The sequence below is a fragment of the Pectinophora gossypiella genome, chromosome 19, assembly GCF_024362695.1.
Source record: "Pectinophora gossypiella chromosome 19, ilPecGoss1.1, whole genome shotgun sequence".
In the NCBI taxonomy this organism is placed as follows: Eukaryota; Metazoa; Arthropoda; class Insecta; order Lepidoptera; family Gelechiidae; genus Pectinophora; species Pectinophora gossypiella.
In genome coordinates, this window is record NC_065422.1 from 8,731,343 (window position 1) to 8,747,853 (window position 16,511).

The 16,511-nt window shown below is 38.5% G+C and overlaps 3 protein-coding genes across 3 annotated transcripts in view; 2 read left to right on the top strand and 1 right to left on the bottom strand.

Moving 5' to 3' along the window:
• The first annotated feature begins 12 nt into the window (after positions 1–12).
• Positions 13–5,459, top strand: LOC126375701 (histone deacetylase 11). The gene is made up of 8 exons (XM_050022797.1): positions 13–175; positions 262–397; positions 586–696; positions 1,130–1,221; positions 2,069–2,273; positions 3,232–3,398; positions 4,751–4,859; positions 5,017–5,459. The coding sequence occupies exons 1-8, from the start codon at positions 168–170 to the stop codon at positions 5,188–5,190; spliced, it is 1,002 nt and encodes a 333-aa protein (XP_049878754.1). The 5' UTR covers positions 13–167; the 3' UTR covers positions 5,191–5,459.
• A 1,425-nt stretch (positions 5,460–6,884) lies between these two features.
• On the bottom strand, positions 6,885–13,306 carry LOC126375697 (RIB43A-like with coiled-coils protein 2). The gene is made up of 9 exons (XM_050022792.1): positions 13,155–13,306; positions 11,885–12,025; positions 10,951–11,111; positions 10,406–10,541; positions 9,856–9,960; positions 9,011–9,150; positions 8,298–8,385; positions 7,724–7,830; positions 6,885–7,257 (listed from the first exon to the last, which is right to left on the bottom strand). Exons 1-9 carry the CDS (start codon positions 13,275–13,277, stop codon positions 7,116–7,118), a joined length of 1,143 nt encoding a protein of 380 aa, XP_049878749.1. The 5' UTR covers positions 13,278–13,306; the 3' UTR covers positions 6,885–7,115.
• A 663-nt stretch (positions 13,307–13,969) lies between these two features.
• LOC126375626 (uncharacterized) overlaps positions 13,970–16,511 on the top strand; it is a 111,150-nt gene continuing 108,608 nt past the window's right edge. The window contains exon 1 of the mRNA XM_050022616.1: positions 13,970–14,370. Within this exon, the coding sequence (XP_049878573.1) occupies positions 14,178–14,370 (193 nt within the window). The 5' untranslated portion in view covers positions 13,970–14,177. The remainder of the gene's footprint in view (positions 14,371–16,511) is intronic.

Sequence of the window (16,511 nt, forward strand, 5' to 3'; positions counted from 1 at the left end):
AAACATGATTTCAGAACGAATATTTATTTGTCAAAGTGACATTTCCGCGAAAATTTCAACCTATTTTTATCAAAACTTCGTAAAATCGTTTTCTTGCGCTAATACAGGCTTCTATTCTAAAAATCTGGTTATAATGTAAATCGTGCTATTTGATTTATTTTTCAAACATGTCAAGGTTTGTATACGTAATTTGCATTACGACTAAAATCGAAATTACGCCTTGTATATACATAGTTGTGATATTTTTATTTATTTATTCAGTGAAGAACCGAACCTGTATTTTGAGATCAGGGAAGATCAGTGGCCGTTGGTATATGATGACAAGTACAATGTGTCGTTTTTTGGGCTAGAGCGCTTTCATGTTTTTGACTCCAAAAAATGGGGAAATGTCATAAGGGTGAGCAAATTTTTCATTCTTTCATAATTTCGCCCGAATCTTAAGTTTATGCAAGTTTCAAAATAATTATAGTGGGTACTTATCCACATAAGGTACCTATCTAATTAAATAAAGTCAAATTGGATGATAATTCTGTTGTCTGTATTAACTGTAATCATATGTGAAATACCTATTATAATTAATTACAGCGCCTAAAAGAGTCTGGCTTGATCACGGAAGACCACATAGTGCATCCAATGGAGGCACAGAAGGATCACCTGCGTGTAGTGCACACAAAGAAATATTTAAATTCTTTAAAAGTAAAGAACATTTATCTTATATATCTACATAAGGCTGAAATTTCTAGACACAATAGTTGAATAATAGGGAATGGATTTTAAAGAACTTTGGCTCTTATGACTATTATATTGCTGTCTTAATTAACTCAATTTCAGCAATAAATCTTCATAAGAAATACCTTTAACCTCTGCCTTTAAGTACTATACTTCTGGAAGTATTTAACGAAATTCCCTACTCCTTCAAACTCAGCTGCAATCAATAACTGTCGCATCCTGCATGATACGCATACTTCATTATTATGGTTACTGTTCTTCAAATGGAGCTCAAGTTACACTTTTGCCTAGCATTGTAATTTATAGGAGAGAAACATGCAAGTAAACATAATAACTACCAGTACAAGTATCTATATATCTTTGTACAGATCCTCACATACATTGGTCTTTTATTTGACAGTGGAGCTCTAATGTGGCCCTAATAGCCGAGGTGCCGGTAATAGCGTGCTTGCCAAACGTGTGGGTGCAGCATTCTTATCTGAGGCCTATGAGGTAAGGGAATCCACCACCCTTTAGTAACTCTTATAAATTAGATCAAGCGGAAGGCATGTTAAGCCATTGGTCCCGGTAACTACTGACTGATGTAAGTAAATAGTTGTTACATGAATCATGTCAGGGGACATTGGCTCAATAGTAATCCTGACACCAGGGTTGATGAGGTTGTTTCTCAATCTCGCAACCCACATGGTTATAACTGTTCTAATTTAAAATAAATAACATAAATAGTGTATATATGTCCCAATGCTGGGCAAAGGCCATCCCTCTATCAACTGGAGGGGATGTAGAGCATACTCCAGGGTGCTGCCTAATAAAGTAGTAGTTAAAACTAAAGATTATAAATAAAAATGGCTTACTTTTTGTTACATAAGTCAAAAAGCAAAATGAGATTGATTTGAGCATCTTTTACCATTTTATAAATTTATCTTAGATCCAGCTATGTATCCAGTTATATAAAGAACTATCCATTGAAGTTGAACTAAAAATTGTACTTAGTCTTACAGATTACATAGAGGCTGTCTAAAACATGATAATTGGTTGAGTAGTTTAAGAGTAACTGGTAACTAACATTCACTTACGTATTTATAATATCAGCAAGGAAAGTGGGGTGGAGTTCGTCATTTACGAAATAAATTGAAAAAATAAACTTCTTATCTTGCATAAATGATTAATTGCTGGACACATGACACCCTTCAATCAGCCGGAGGGTGTACGAAGCAACTTCACTACTAACATAACTTGACAAATACTTTATTGCACACACAGGACAAAACAAAAGAGAAATAGAAAGTGTACAATAGATGCAATAATGCACTCTTGTTATACTCTTCTTATCTTGCAGACTACAAACTGGGGGGTCAGTGCTGGCCGGCAAGTTGGCCTTGGATCGCGGATGGGCCATCAACGTGGGAGGCGGCTTCCACCACTGCAGCGGCGACCGCGGCGGCGGCTTCTGCCCCTACGCAGACATCACGCTGCTCATAAAGTACCTCATCATGTTCAAGCTCATTCGGAACGCCATGATCGTCGACCTTGATGCCCACCAGGTCAATACAACAATTCATCGTCATTATTTTTTATCAGACATAATTTTCATGAACTATAAAACTGCGCGTTCACTCCAGCGTGATCGAAGTGTACGAACCAAGCGTCAGAATTTCTTGCCTTGCATTTTTCCTGTAGTATATTTAGTAGGTAACCAAATCCGCGTAACTTTAATGTTGATGTTTCGCATAGTCCGTCCGCTCAGATTACGCTTTAATGGACGCGCAGTTTAAGTATGCACACTCATTATTTTGTCTCGTTATCGTCATCATCATGTTTGTGTCTTCCACTCTATAATATGCCTCTATTAATTTCTTAAGTAATCTACACGAAATAATGGTTTTAGCCGGTTACTGTGCGGCATCCACCGATTCGCGACTCGCGGCTGAGAGGCTCCGGTCAGCAACAGGTCCCATTTGCCAAGCATCTCCAGTTTTTCCAGAAGGCCCAGCTGCTTGCGCGTCTGTACATACCTATTCTAGCTTTTGACAATACCACCTCCACTTCGGCTCATCACGTATTACGATGGCCTAACAGAAAGCTCGGTGAGGTGTGCGTACTTAGTTCATCTTGCGATGAACCTCCCTCCCCCAGGAACATCAATGAGAAAGCTATTTGTACTTGAGGTTGCTTCATCATCAAGTGTGCAATAAGTGGTTATAATGTTCTCATGACCTGATGACAACCCCATTGGGATATAGTCGTGATCTTATGGTATTTTTCGACACTCTATGACATCACGTTTTAGAATATTAACCTCTAACCCGGACACTTCATACAAAAAAACCTCGTTTTACACAGACACTACACATTGACGTTATCATACGCGCGCATCTGTGTGTGTGTGACGTCTGACGCCCATACGATTGAAGACTAATGTAAGACCGAGGGGGGCGGGGTGAACTTAGCTCAGAAGTTGCCGTTCTGTACGTAATATTATTCCTTATTCTATGCTTGCAGGGTAACGGGTACCAGCGGGACTTCATAGACGTGGCGGAGGTGTACATAATGGACGTCTACAACCGGAACATCTACCCGAAGGACCGCGAGGCGAAGCGCGCCATCCGCCGCAAGGTCGAGCTCGGGAACAAGGTGGAAGACTTGGAGTACATTCGCAAGGTGCGCCGGTGAGTCCTCTTAAAGTCGTAAGACCGAATGTCATTTTAAAATCCAAAACCCATTGTTTAACTATTGTGTCTGGGAATCTTGGCATTAGGAGGTTAAAGTAGAATAGAATATCATAACATATACCATAAACTGCATATACGTCCCACTGCTGGGCGGAGGGGGTATAGAGAATAGAATATAAATCGTTTATTTACACACAAAAACAAGACAGTGTTGTCATTTAAAATGTATTCATAACAAAAAGGAAAAGAAGGTGATGGTAGTTGTCAACTTGCAGACACTTTGGTATTATTGACCTGATAGAATTTCGAATGACTGAATGGTCAATGGTTATCAACCTATCGCTTATAATGATGCTCTATCATGTTGGAAAGAACTATCAAGACAATTGGTACCGGACGTGTTCTGCGGGCGGGACTTTTGGGAGTTATGGAGATGATACCAGGCCATCGACCAGGCTTCGTCACACTGTGGATATTCCCACCAAGAAACGTTCCATATAAGAATGGTTAAAGAATGGAATGACCTGGCACAGTTTATCCTCTTACTACAATCTTGAATCCTTCAAAACTAGACTGAATAGACATTTACTACGTATTGTGTGTACCACCTTCGACCATATATTCACTTACCGACAGATTATATTCAAACTTTTTTTATAATAAAAAAAATGTATGCAACATTGAAATCCGGAGCGTCGAGGTTTCAAACAGTCTCCCAATTTCCGTATCGGAGAGCTTCAGGTCTTAAAAGAGCTTGTACTAAAAAAGCGGCGTGCCCAGTATAAACACCTACTAATGCAATTTGAGCTTCCAACCACGACCACGAACTCTCTATGTGTATGAACGTGAAAACTATAGGAGCACAAATTTTAAATCTACGAGGACAATAAAGTACGTAGCACATTTATAAAAATGTACTGCCAAGAACATTACAAAATATGCCTTGGTCGTGGCAGGTAGTTAGTTCGGTAGTGTCATCGTCTGAATCTCTTGAGTTGCTTATTATTAGGTATTTTGTGTCTACTATTTTTATAAATAGGTATTATGCTAGGTTATGTATATAGGTTAGGTATATATTATATTTGTAAGTATGTTATATATTTATTTGCATGTATTTGTTGTTAAGTTGTATGCATAGTTTGTACCCGCAATCTTTCAATTTTTTTTTTACCTTTTTCCTCACCTTATGGTTGTCTGGAAGAAATCGCTTTAAGCGATAAGGCCGCCATTTGCCATGTACTTAGTAAGAGACTTTTTGTAATTATTTCTTTTTATTTTGGTGCAATAAAGTGTATTTGTATTGTATTGTATTGTAGTTCAACTTGACTAATGCCACAAAATTGACACAGGAACTTGAAGGAAGCGCTAGCAGAGTTCCAGCCAGACATCCTGGTGTACAACGCGGGCACTGACATATTGGACGCCGATCCGCTGGGGCACATGAACATTAGCGAAATTGTAAGTTTATATCTACACACCTTTACAGAGCGCTAACTTCTAATTGCCGCATCAAAAGGGCGTTAAATACCAGCTACCCACAGCTACCTCACGCCTTCCTGAGGGACGCATACCACTATTTGAGAACCACTGCCCTATTATAAACTGTTGTTTACAGGGTGTCGTGAAAAGGGACGAGTTCATATTTGAGATATGCAAAGAGAGACACATTCCAGTAGTAATGTTGACGAGCGGAGGGTATCTCAAGAAGTCTGCCCGGGTGATCGCAGAGTCCATCATGAACCTCAATAGGAAAGGGCTCATTGGACGAGAGCGAAACGGAAAATTTTAACTCTGGTAATACTAGCAAAATTTACCCATAAAATGGGAAAACTAAGGAATTTACCCATAAAATGGGACTTTGGCAAACGCTCATAAATTAGTGATATTAGATCTCAGCATTAAATGTGCCAATTTTTAATTATTGAAAGTTAGAATCTTAATGAATATAATTCTAGTCTTCAAAGTATTTACTGTATGTGATACGAAATAATTCCATAATTATTCTATTTTGTTCTTCAGATTTTACTTATTTTTCAAATAAATCTATACTATTCTTTAACTTGTGTATTAATTATTAGGTATTATTGAAACAGGACCAGTAAGTTAAAAGCGTTTAATAAACTTGAAAGTACAAGGTGCACATCCGGTAGTCAAATATAAACTTAACAATTGCAACATGGTGATAAACGCACAAAATTTTTCGATACCATTTAAATTATCAACAAAAAACCATGGCTGCATGGCTTTGCCCTTGCCTTTGCCCAAGGAAATAAACAAATTAAAAAATAAAAAACTCGAGTAAATAAAATACACGTGAAACTTAAATTGTGCAATGCAATTCTAGAAAGACCCAGAATTCGGAAAAGGCCAATAGGATCCGATATGACTTCTGGAGACGAAAAGACGATATGAAAAAGTGATCGAAGTTGTTGAAAAAGAATCAGTAAGTACTGGGGAATCCTGTACCTAATAGTTTAGTTTCATGTGCAATGTAATATTTCCTCATTTGAAACTGATATTTTTCAGGATTTGTTCCAGACTGATTCCACTCGCTAAGATGTTAATTGTCCAAGCGGAATAATTTCCTTAATTTGTGGGAATCACTTTTGGTCTCTACCGGTCTTTCCATTTCAAAAAGCGCCATGTTTTTTATTATATTTCTGATTTCAGAGTTTCTCTGAACTGCCTTTACACTACCGAGGAGACAAGTAATATAATTATTACTGTTATTTTGTTGTTGGAAAATATCATAACTTGTCGAAAATAGGACTTGACGAATTACCAATTTGACATATGACAGACTTGGCCATAGTCGTGAAATTCCTCCCATGACATGCCGAGAGTTTTTAATTCCCGGTCAACCGAACCATTGAACCGCTCTATGTGCTACTTATATGGCTATCTAGCTAATATAATAAAGCGAGTATTGTATTATTTAAATAGGTGCAAGAAAATGTTCCACTAGTATTTAAAAAGTGCGAATAGTACGTGGTTTTAGAGGCAAAAACGAAACTTGAACACATGATTTTGGTCAACTCAAAAGATATCTTAAATGTATTAAAACTAGTAAAAAGTATAATGATAAAAAGTAACACTGGATAAGTTGCAAAAGGAGATCTTTTTGAATATCTAGTTGTATATCAATGATCATAACCATTAACTGGGTATGTAGCGAATAGACTCCTAAATAGTGTAGTAGGTACTTATTTAAAAAAACAAGTATAGTAGTAAAAAAAATAATGGATAACTCGACAACATAGTTTTTTATAATAACGATAAAATCTTGAAAAATAATAAATAAAATAAAATAGAGGGTGTTAATGACATCGTTACGAAAACTTTGATGGGAGATTCAGACCATGATTCTGAATTGATACCAAGCGGAATTTTCTGTCGCAAAAATATGGAACTGAAAATAATAAAAAAAAAACAAAAATATAATGAATTTTTCGAGGAAATCCCCCTCAGTATTCGTTACGGTTAACCACGGTCGGGTAAAACATCGAGTCTTGGGCCCATACCAAATTAAACTGAGGGCGCGCTGAGGATTTCAACTTGGAAATGTTTAGAACAAGGTAGCAAATAGAACCGAACTGTTGCAAACTTATCCAGTGAGCGAACACAATACTATCAAAGGACGATGGTATGACGTCATGAGTCTTGCAGCCAGTCTAGCAACTACCAAAGTTATGACGTCACGATTCTTGGGGTAGTCTATCTGGTGGTGGTGTTGAACTGAGCGTAGTAATCGTCTGTGGGGGTGTTGTTGTACACCACCTCGCGGAAGTACTTCTCCTTCTCCTTCTGTTGAAGAGCCATCAGCTGGTTCTCTTCCAACATCTGGCGCGCGATATTCCTGTAAAGATAAGGTAAGTTATTACGTCGATATGACTCAGCACCTATCTATCACATAGGTCTAATAGAAACGTCTGCGACGTGTGGGTACTTAGTTCATCTTGCGATGGGTGTACCTCTTACTACCCCAATTAGGATATAGTTGTGAGCGTATGTATGTTACGAGGTAAGTTTTTTTTTAATGTAAGTTAGATGCCACAGTGTATATTAATTATGTTGGTTTTGCAAACAATCTAGAAAAATAATATTGAATTGAAATGATATCGAAACACTTCCCAAGTTTTGTTCAATAAAACACGAGTGTTATTTAATTTTTAAATTTGAATTTGGAACACAATATTCAGAAATAAAATCCTTTTGTAAAATATTTTAATATTTTTTCGATAATTACGAAACAAACTTGCGAGATTAATTTTTTTGTGACGAGTACCTAGTGTAATTTTCCGTTATTACTGGTATCTTTATACCTTCTGGTCCTGTTCTCCTGGATGTCAAGTCGTTGCGCCTCACGCTGAATGGACTTAGCCAGCGCCTGCCACTCTGCTTCCATCTTGTCTTCCGCGTCGCGTTTGGCCTGCGGACGTTTTTAATATTTTTGCGTCATCATTTTAATCATTGTGGTCCTGTATTTCACAGGCTTACATTTGCTTCTCAAAAGGGAAGCGCCGCGCGCCGGTTCGAATCCCGGTACCGAACTTGGACCAATGAGCTATTCATTAATCTTAAATGTTTAATTAACTAACGCAGTTGGCTCGACTGTTATAGACGGCGATACGGCTCACCACCTATCTTGTTGGTATAACAGAAAGCTCGCTGAGGTGTTGGTACTTACTTCATCTTGTGCTGGATGTGCCTCTGACTACCTTATGTTATGTTTGTTAGTCAATGTTATTAGAAGCTTTTCAAGTAAGCTGCATGCAACAAATATTGAGCAAAATAAGCTAGTCGATGACGGAGCGCATATTTTTGTAACCTACTTTTGAGAGACGTTTCAAAATTAGTATAGACAACAAAAAATGTAGAGCATAAGAGCAGACCTACCTTTGAGGCAGCCATTTGTTCTTTTTGCGCTGCGTAGAACTTCTTCAGTTCTTCTTGGTTCATTCCCTTGTACATGTATCCGATTGCTCTGTGTAAAAATATGAAGATTACTTTGATTAGCAAGATACACTTTTAGTATCGTTGTCGGTAATAGGTTATTTAACTGTGTCAAAGAAAAAATACAAAACGCTAACCTAGAAATAGAAGCCAGTCTAAGATGATCAAAAATCTATCTAATTTTAATTTTCGACTTACTTCCGAATTTTATTAATGAATTAAGTAACAATGAGTACGACGATTGACCGTTTTTTATTGATGACGTCACAGGACAATATTTACATACGTATACAAACTCCAAAGAAAACTTTCGTTCTGACGTTTCGTAAAAAGTATCCATTTGACTAGGTTGTCAAGTAGCCTATTTTAGGGAAGACTGAGTCACGTGATATAGATAATCTGATGTATTGCAAGCTCTGCAAATACGAACAGAATCTTGCGTTGTAAGTATTGATTATTATACAAACTGCGTTCACTTCATCAGCGTCGCTTCGCATGCTTCGATATCACTCGTAGACGCGCAGTTTTAAAAGGAATTCTAACTGGGCATTTGATGGGGACATTTCATTTCGTCGTTTGTTTCAACTTGAGACAGTCTTTAACAGTTATGTGACGGATATCAGTTGCTGTCAAAAGCCATCGGTTATGACAAATACCTGTTCTTGCCGAGCGCGCTCTTGGACACATCTGGGTTCTCAGTCAGCATGTCCGAGGTGAGCATGTTGTACATCTCAGCGCAGTTGTCCGCCTCCTCCTGTTCTTTCAGGACTTGCTCCAGTTGCTTCCTCTCTGTCACCTGGTTGGCAGTTGTTATTAGACAACCGGTAATAATGATTATCCGTAGGGACGCCCTAACTAGTTTGGGTTCCTGTCTTCTAGTTAAGGCTGTCTGTGAGAGAATTGAATCGTGTACAAGGTTCAAGATAAATTATGAAATTCTGATTACTCAGTAAAGAGACAGATCTAAAACTAACGAAAAACATTTTCTTTTGTAATTTTGTCATGTTCTTCTATGACGCCACAGTGTGCTTTTTCATACAAATTCCATAGTAATTTCGTGTTTTGACGTTTAGTAAAAAGTACCTGATTTGACTAGTTGGAAACTAGCCTATTTCTAGCCGCTAGTGTCTAGCGTTATTCCTTTTTTCACAGGGTCCGCTTACCTGATGACAGGTCCGGTATTCGATAGTTTATTATGAGAAGCTACCCTCAAAGTCTAATATAACATGGGGTCGTTTCATTTACTTTGTATATCTAGGGCTCACGATATTGATATGAAGTGTCTTCGAGGATTTGTGCCCGGTTAATGGCAATAGGCTCACACCCTATTTTATGGACTAAAACATAGCTGGCGAGGATTGGGTGTATATACCAGACACCTTCGGGGATACAGGTGTGATGCTGTTATGTTCTAGGGTTCCAGTCTGTCAAGCACGCCGCGTCGCGAACTGTGATGGTCATTTGTTGTAGGTATTTGTTGTTGACCAGGGCTTGGTCTTACCAGGGCTTCGTTGTAGCGCAGGTTGGCTTGTCCCAGTCGATAACGGCACTCGCGCTCCAGTCTGTCTAGCTCGCCAGCTCTCGCGTCACGGGCTTTGATGGCCATCTGAATATGGACAAATTATTCTTTGGTTATCACACCTTAGATCAAATACATTTGTGTAATAACTGTGGTAATAGCACACTCCGGACACTCCATACAAACAACCTCGTTTTACACAGACACCACACATTGACATTATCGTACACCACGAGTGTCTGTGTGTGACGTCTGACGCCAAAAGATTCAAGTCTAAACTATGTACGAGTGGGGGGGGGGGGGGGGGGAGTTGCCACTCTATACGTAGTATTATTCCTCATTATATGGTAATAGTCTGATTTGGTAGACATTCCCAATTCAGTCAGTACACGTGTTATGTACACCTTTTGTAATATATCCTTCATCTACACCTGTCCAAACCATCTTAACATTTCCCTCTCAATCTTAGTCACTACATCATCTAGCGGTTGAGCTAAAAGGACTGTTACAAGGTCTAAATGAAGTAGTATACCATATAGGCGGCTTCAGCCTTCTTCCGCTCCTCTTCCGCCGCCTTTCGCTCCTGCACCTGCTGCTCGAGCCAGGCGTTCTTCTGCGCTGCCATCAGCTTCTTGCGCTCCTCGTAGTTCAGGTCCTCGCCTTCGAACCTGCGCAACTGCTATTGCTACAACTTGGATCGAGGTGTACATTGAAATGGATTTTATGGTGTTGACGTTTATAATACGGGTTCTCTTTATGTTGTAAACGAGAAATACATAAGAACGAAACGATACTCCTATGGGATAACGATAGCGTAGATGTTGCCATGGGCGGTCGCTGGTTCGTAACAGTTATTTCGCCGTTGTTAGTCAGTCACAAACACCTCTTCACCCCATGAAGCACAGGGGCTGACAGACACAAATAAACCTACATCTCTGCTGGCCACAGGCCTCCCTCAATCGACCGGAGGGGGAGCATACTCTACCACGCTGTTTAAAGACTGGTTTGTGGCTGTATTTTGGTTAGTAACCAACCCATTCGCCAGCCACGGGTATATTTCTAGGATCGACTACTAACTTCTGCGCGCTGGACAGTCCAACTGGGTCACCATCATCTACCCTTGGAGGCAGCTGCTTCTTCAGCACGTCAGGGTCATTGAGGTCATACTCCCGCCGGTCCTCCGGCCGTTGGTATTTCTGGCGAAACGCGTCTATCTCTACGCCGATGCGACGACGCTCCTGTGTAGAACAATCATAATCATTATCAGCCCGCCTCATTCCACTGCTGGCCGCCCTATATTGCACCATCCTTTCAGATCCTACGCTCTTTCCAGAACTCGCGCCCTTACATACCGCCATTTTGCATTACTTCATTATAGGTAATTGCATATTCTAAGATTAGGGATATCACGCTGTTCATAAAGTAACTCATGTTCAAGCTAATTTGGAACGTCATTCATTTTTCAAAATTCTTTCAGCTATAAAACTGCGCGTTCACTCCCGCGTTATTGAAGTGTACGAACCAAGCGTCAGAATTTCTTGTCTTGCATTTTTCCTGTAGTATATTTAGTAGGTCACCAAATCCGCATAACATTAAGCTTAAATGGACGCGCAGTTTAAGTATGCGTACATACATAAACTCACGCCTATTTCCCACCGGGGTAAGCAGAGACCATGGAATTCCATTTGCTTCGATCCTGACACACTTCTTTTACTTCCTTCACATTCATCAATCGTTTCATACATGCACGCTGGGTCAGAGTAAATCGTACTAAACCTTTTCTAAGAACATAGCAATTTGGTCAATATACGTCCTTCTAGGTCTCCCTCTGCCAGCCCTACCAGCTTTCGTAATCATATTATTCTTCATCCGCTCTATGCACATTTATTATTTTTCTCGTCATCCTTATCACCAAGTTTGCATCTTTCGCTCTGTAATATGCAAATATAAAAACAAGAAATGTTGTTTTTTAGATGAATTGCTTCAATTCGGCCTTTGTAGCTGCCCAGACCTCTCGTTCCCTAGCTTCCAGTACGGAGGCGAGCTCGCTGTCCTTGATCATCTGGCTGGCGAACGCGAGGTTCCGACGCTGCTCGTCTTCGCGCTCCGCTTTCTTCTCCGCGATCTGACGCTGCAGGAACGGCACATCCACCTGGAAATCATCATCATTCTTAATAATGACACGTGTGGTGCTGTTTCGGGAATGTTCCCACTTTGGTAAGCTCGTTTTATAAAAACACATCTACACTTCTTCAAGATATGTACGCGGACCACGTGATTGTAACAAAAATACCTACAAACAAAGAGCTTTATTAACTAGCCTTTAGGCAGATAGGATCAGAGCACAACAAAGAACAATTTGCTGAAAAAAAGAACAACCAGTCTCCTGATTATTAAAGAGTTTTTACAATTCCCACTTTGGGAAATACGTCAGAGACCTACGTGTCTCTAGGGTAAGCGGAAATAGAACTACTTGGTTATGACATTTTCAAGTAATAATGAATCAAGCTATTGGTATCGGCTGCGTTTTACGTTCCAGCAGCCGCGCCGTAAAAAGGTTCGTTAATAAGCGAATGCTTTTGCCAAAAATAAGTATATTACTTTTAATGATTATCTTCTATTATTACGTAAACTTCAAAGCTGGGTATTACCATATAGAAACCTTTCGTGACTAGGAGCAATTATGGGGTTCCCCCGGGCAATACTTCAACGATCGATTGCGGTCTTAAATGTCATAAGGAGCTTTATGTTCGTATCGTAGGTAGGTAGGTAAGACGAACTTCTTAAATTTATAAGTACAGTATATTTTAGTGACTGGAAATTACCAACATTATATGATAACAAAAAAGCCACGACCACAACAAAATCGAAGCAAGTTACATTGTATAGTCACTACTGTATGTATGTAAGAAATAAGTCACAGTCCTAATTGTCGGCGTGAGTTCATGTTTGCCTTACTAAACAACTGCGATAAAATACGATAATTTCAAAGAAAATGAATGATTGCCAGTAGGCTAGCCCCCTATTACATTGGACTTAGGGTGGTATTAATCTACGAATAACTAAGTATTAATAAACCAATCAGTCCCTGTTTTTATATACGAATTGTCACATTCACATACCTAATCTTGAGGGCAATCTGAAAGCTGAGATTAGTTTGTTAATACCACCCTTAAACATATCGGCTAGGCGTGGGTGAAATTACTATACAAATCCGCCTACCCTTTCGGAGACACAGGGCGTGATGCTATGTTATGTTATTGTTATTTCCCAGAACTTACGCCAATCTTTCTGTTGCGCGCATTGAAAATTCTGCCCCGTCTTTCGAGCTCACATTGGCGCCGCCTCTCTCTATTCTGAGCCTCCTTCCTGTCCTGGTCGTTGGCGATCTGAAGCTTCATCATCTTGCTCCTAAATCAAACCCCGCAATCGCACACACGAATAGCACGGAAACCCGCAAAAATACATACAAAATTATGTTAACAGCAATCGACTAACAACTCGTTGTTGCTATGGAAACGGTTTTAATTTTAATATTATTTTATGGGTATAATTTTGTTTTATTCTACGCATGTCAGCCAGATAACAGTGCAAGTCGGGAAATAAAAAATCTTTAAAAAGGAAATTAAAGATTATTGAACTTAAGTAAGTAAGTATATTTTTAATCCCTTGATTCCGTCTGCACTGTGGTTAAATTTTCAGAAAATCGATGGTAATAAAACATTTATTTTTATGTTCGCGTCAAATGTTTTAATAAAAATTCTAGGTAAGTACAATATGCATTAAATGTATCCCATAATGTAATGTATCCCACTAATGGACATATAAGCATTCCCTTGGATGTACTTCTCGTTGCGTCGCTTTGCTTCACTGTAAATGCTGAAGTAAAAACTAGTATTGAAAATATTATTTAGAAAACGCTCTTATACAGAAATAAGAAGTACGAAAGGGTAATTTATCAAAGATGTAAGAAAAATTCTACCACGAAACGAAAGCTGTCAATTGATGGCAATTCTCAGCGTAAAAACGGCGCGACATGCGTCGTTTCGGCGGGACACAGGCGTTGCGTAGTAGAGTTGTAGTAACCGGGTGTAGAGACGAGGCTGTTTCGTTTCATTCGCTCGGATACCTTCCGCGGCGACGAGTGTGTGAGCGGTGCGCGCGTGAACTCGTGTTCGTGAACGAAATATTTTCTTTATCTAAACCCAGTGTTTCGTAACCGCTAAAGGGTAAACAAAAAAGTGAGTTCTTGTGTTGGTCCCAAAACCATATACGCAGTTTATGTGATGTGACGGTAATAAATTATGACAAGTGTATTGAAGAAATCAAGAGGCACAAAAGGAAAATCAGAATCCATGCAAGAAGATCTGCCTTCGAGATGGGGGGACATCTCCCGCGGGCAGAAGCCGGAGGATGTGACGAAACTTATCAAATTTATTGATGACAATGTGATCGGAAAAGGGAATTCGTTCTGCGGGCCATATGGAAGGAGAAAAGGTAACAATTGGAAGCTTATTTATTATTTATTTACGTATTTTAAAATATTTTTTCTCTATAATAGGAATGTACATAATATCACATTAACATAAGCTGACTATTGTATCCCAATAAGGTAGGGGGTACATGATACATTCATCGCAAGGTGAACTAACTACCCACACTTCACCGAACTTTCTGTTAGACCAACGTTATGAGGTAGCGAGCTGTATCGCCAAAATATGATGAATCGTGAAACGTGAATGTATTTGTTTGTAATATATTGTCTCTTTTGTGTTATAATTTAATTCGATAAAACACCTATTTCTTGATAACAGAGTAGTCGGTACTTCTGGCTTGTTTTTCAAAACAAAATTGTTATTCTGAGATTGTAAAACTATTGTCCAATAGTTCAAGGTGAAAAGCCAATACACGGTTCGTAGAATGAATAAAGGAAATAGGTACCTACTTACCTATTTATATTCCGTTTTCGCTATTTTTGTTACAAATGCAGGCTTTAAGATACAGAATTTAAATTAAGAAAAATGAAGATTCTTAGAGTACAATATGTAATTTCAAGAAGGTAGATCTGATGTAGGTCGGTAATTGATATAAAAAATAGTACATACGTAGTATTTTAATAAAATATCAAACGCAGCTACTACACCTATATTATATTATTGTTTATCATTTAAATAGGTAGGTACCCTATATTATATTACAAATGAGTTATTTATTTGAAACACGTGTGGAGGGATCATACTATATTACTTACATCTATTGTAGTAATTCGCATCTTCTAACCGACTGTATAGTTTTACATCGATTTATTTTTATATAAGTATTATGCGGATGGAAGATTTGTGTCAGTGTGAGCTAAAATAGAGACACAGGCATCGACCTTCGCCAATTTGGCATCAATTACATTTCGATTGAACTCTATTCGACTGGTGATTGTTTTCATTATATATAGAGACTGAGTGATGAAATGTTATATTTGATAATGGTGGCTAGGAGTAGAGCGATGTAGGGGATTTAAAGCTAGCTTACTCTTTGGAATACGAATGTAGTATTTTGTTGCGTAAATCATCTTATTACTGCTGGACAATTATCAGTTAAAATCTAATTTGTAGCTATCCTTATTTCATCAAGAAAGATCGTATCTGAACTTTTTCTTGTGTGTTTTAAGAAAACAGGCGGAGTGAAAGGTGTTTGCCCCCCGTCGGACAGGTTTGAGAGGTCGTCGGGAGACGGGAGCAAAAACCTGGACGCTACTTTTTGCAACATCAGCAAAAACGACTTAATGCATTTTTATTTTCCTTTTATAGAGTTTTCCTTATCGAGACTCGATGTGAGGCGATGTCCAAGTTTGAAATATTTATTGCAACGTGTGCGTGAACAACTTTATCTAACTTGATGTGAATAGTGTGAATACGCCAAATCACTCAGTATCTATCTACTCCAAGTAGTGATTTAAAAAAGACCAATGAAACTGGTAAATTCTTTCTTTTTTTTTCATTTTATAGCATTAAGTTATTTTGATTGCCCATTCTACAACTAAAACATTTTTAACACAGGCTGTTAATAACTTTTTTCAACTTCAGCATGAAATTAATATGCCTAGAGTACTACGTTGCATTTAATAAGACCCAAGTGCACCCGCAATTCTGCATAGTAAAGTCCAACTAGTTTATCATCGGGCCATAATCGTTACTACTGATGATTGACGTTGTCACGTACAAAGGATGTCATTCTCATATTACGCGGCTGAACTAGAATATAAATGTAATGCTAGTCCGGAAGCTTATTGCAACATTCACGTGTTGTTTCGCGTGGTTTGTCCAACGTTGTTCGTCATTCGGACCACAGTGCAATAGTTGCTTTTATGTTCGATGTTTAATTTTATGAGTCTGTTCGTTTTATAAATTATTTTACTTTGTTTGAATTTATTGTACTTATTAGTATTCAGTACTTAAATCGTAAATAAATGCTACTAAGTTACTTGTACCTAATTGGTACCTCTTAATAATAATAACCTAAAAGAACACACAAGAAGCGATGTTTTTCTCTGTAATTATCTGAATGTTTTCCAAAGATCTGGATTGGATGGATTATAATCTGACAGAGTATCTTTTCGTTGGTAGTCGAATTTTTACATGACT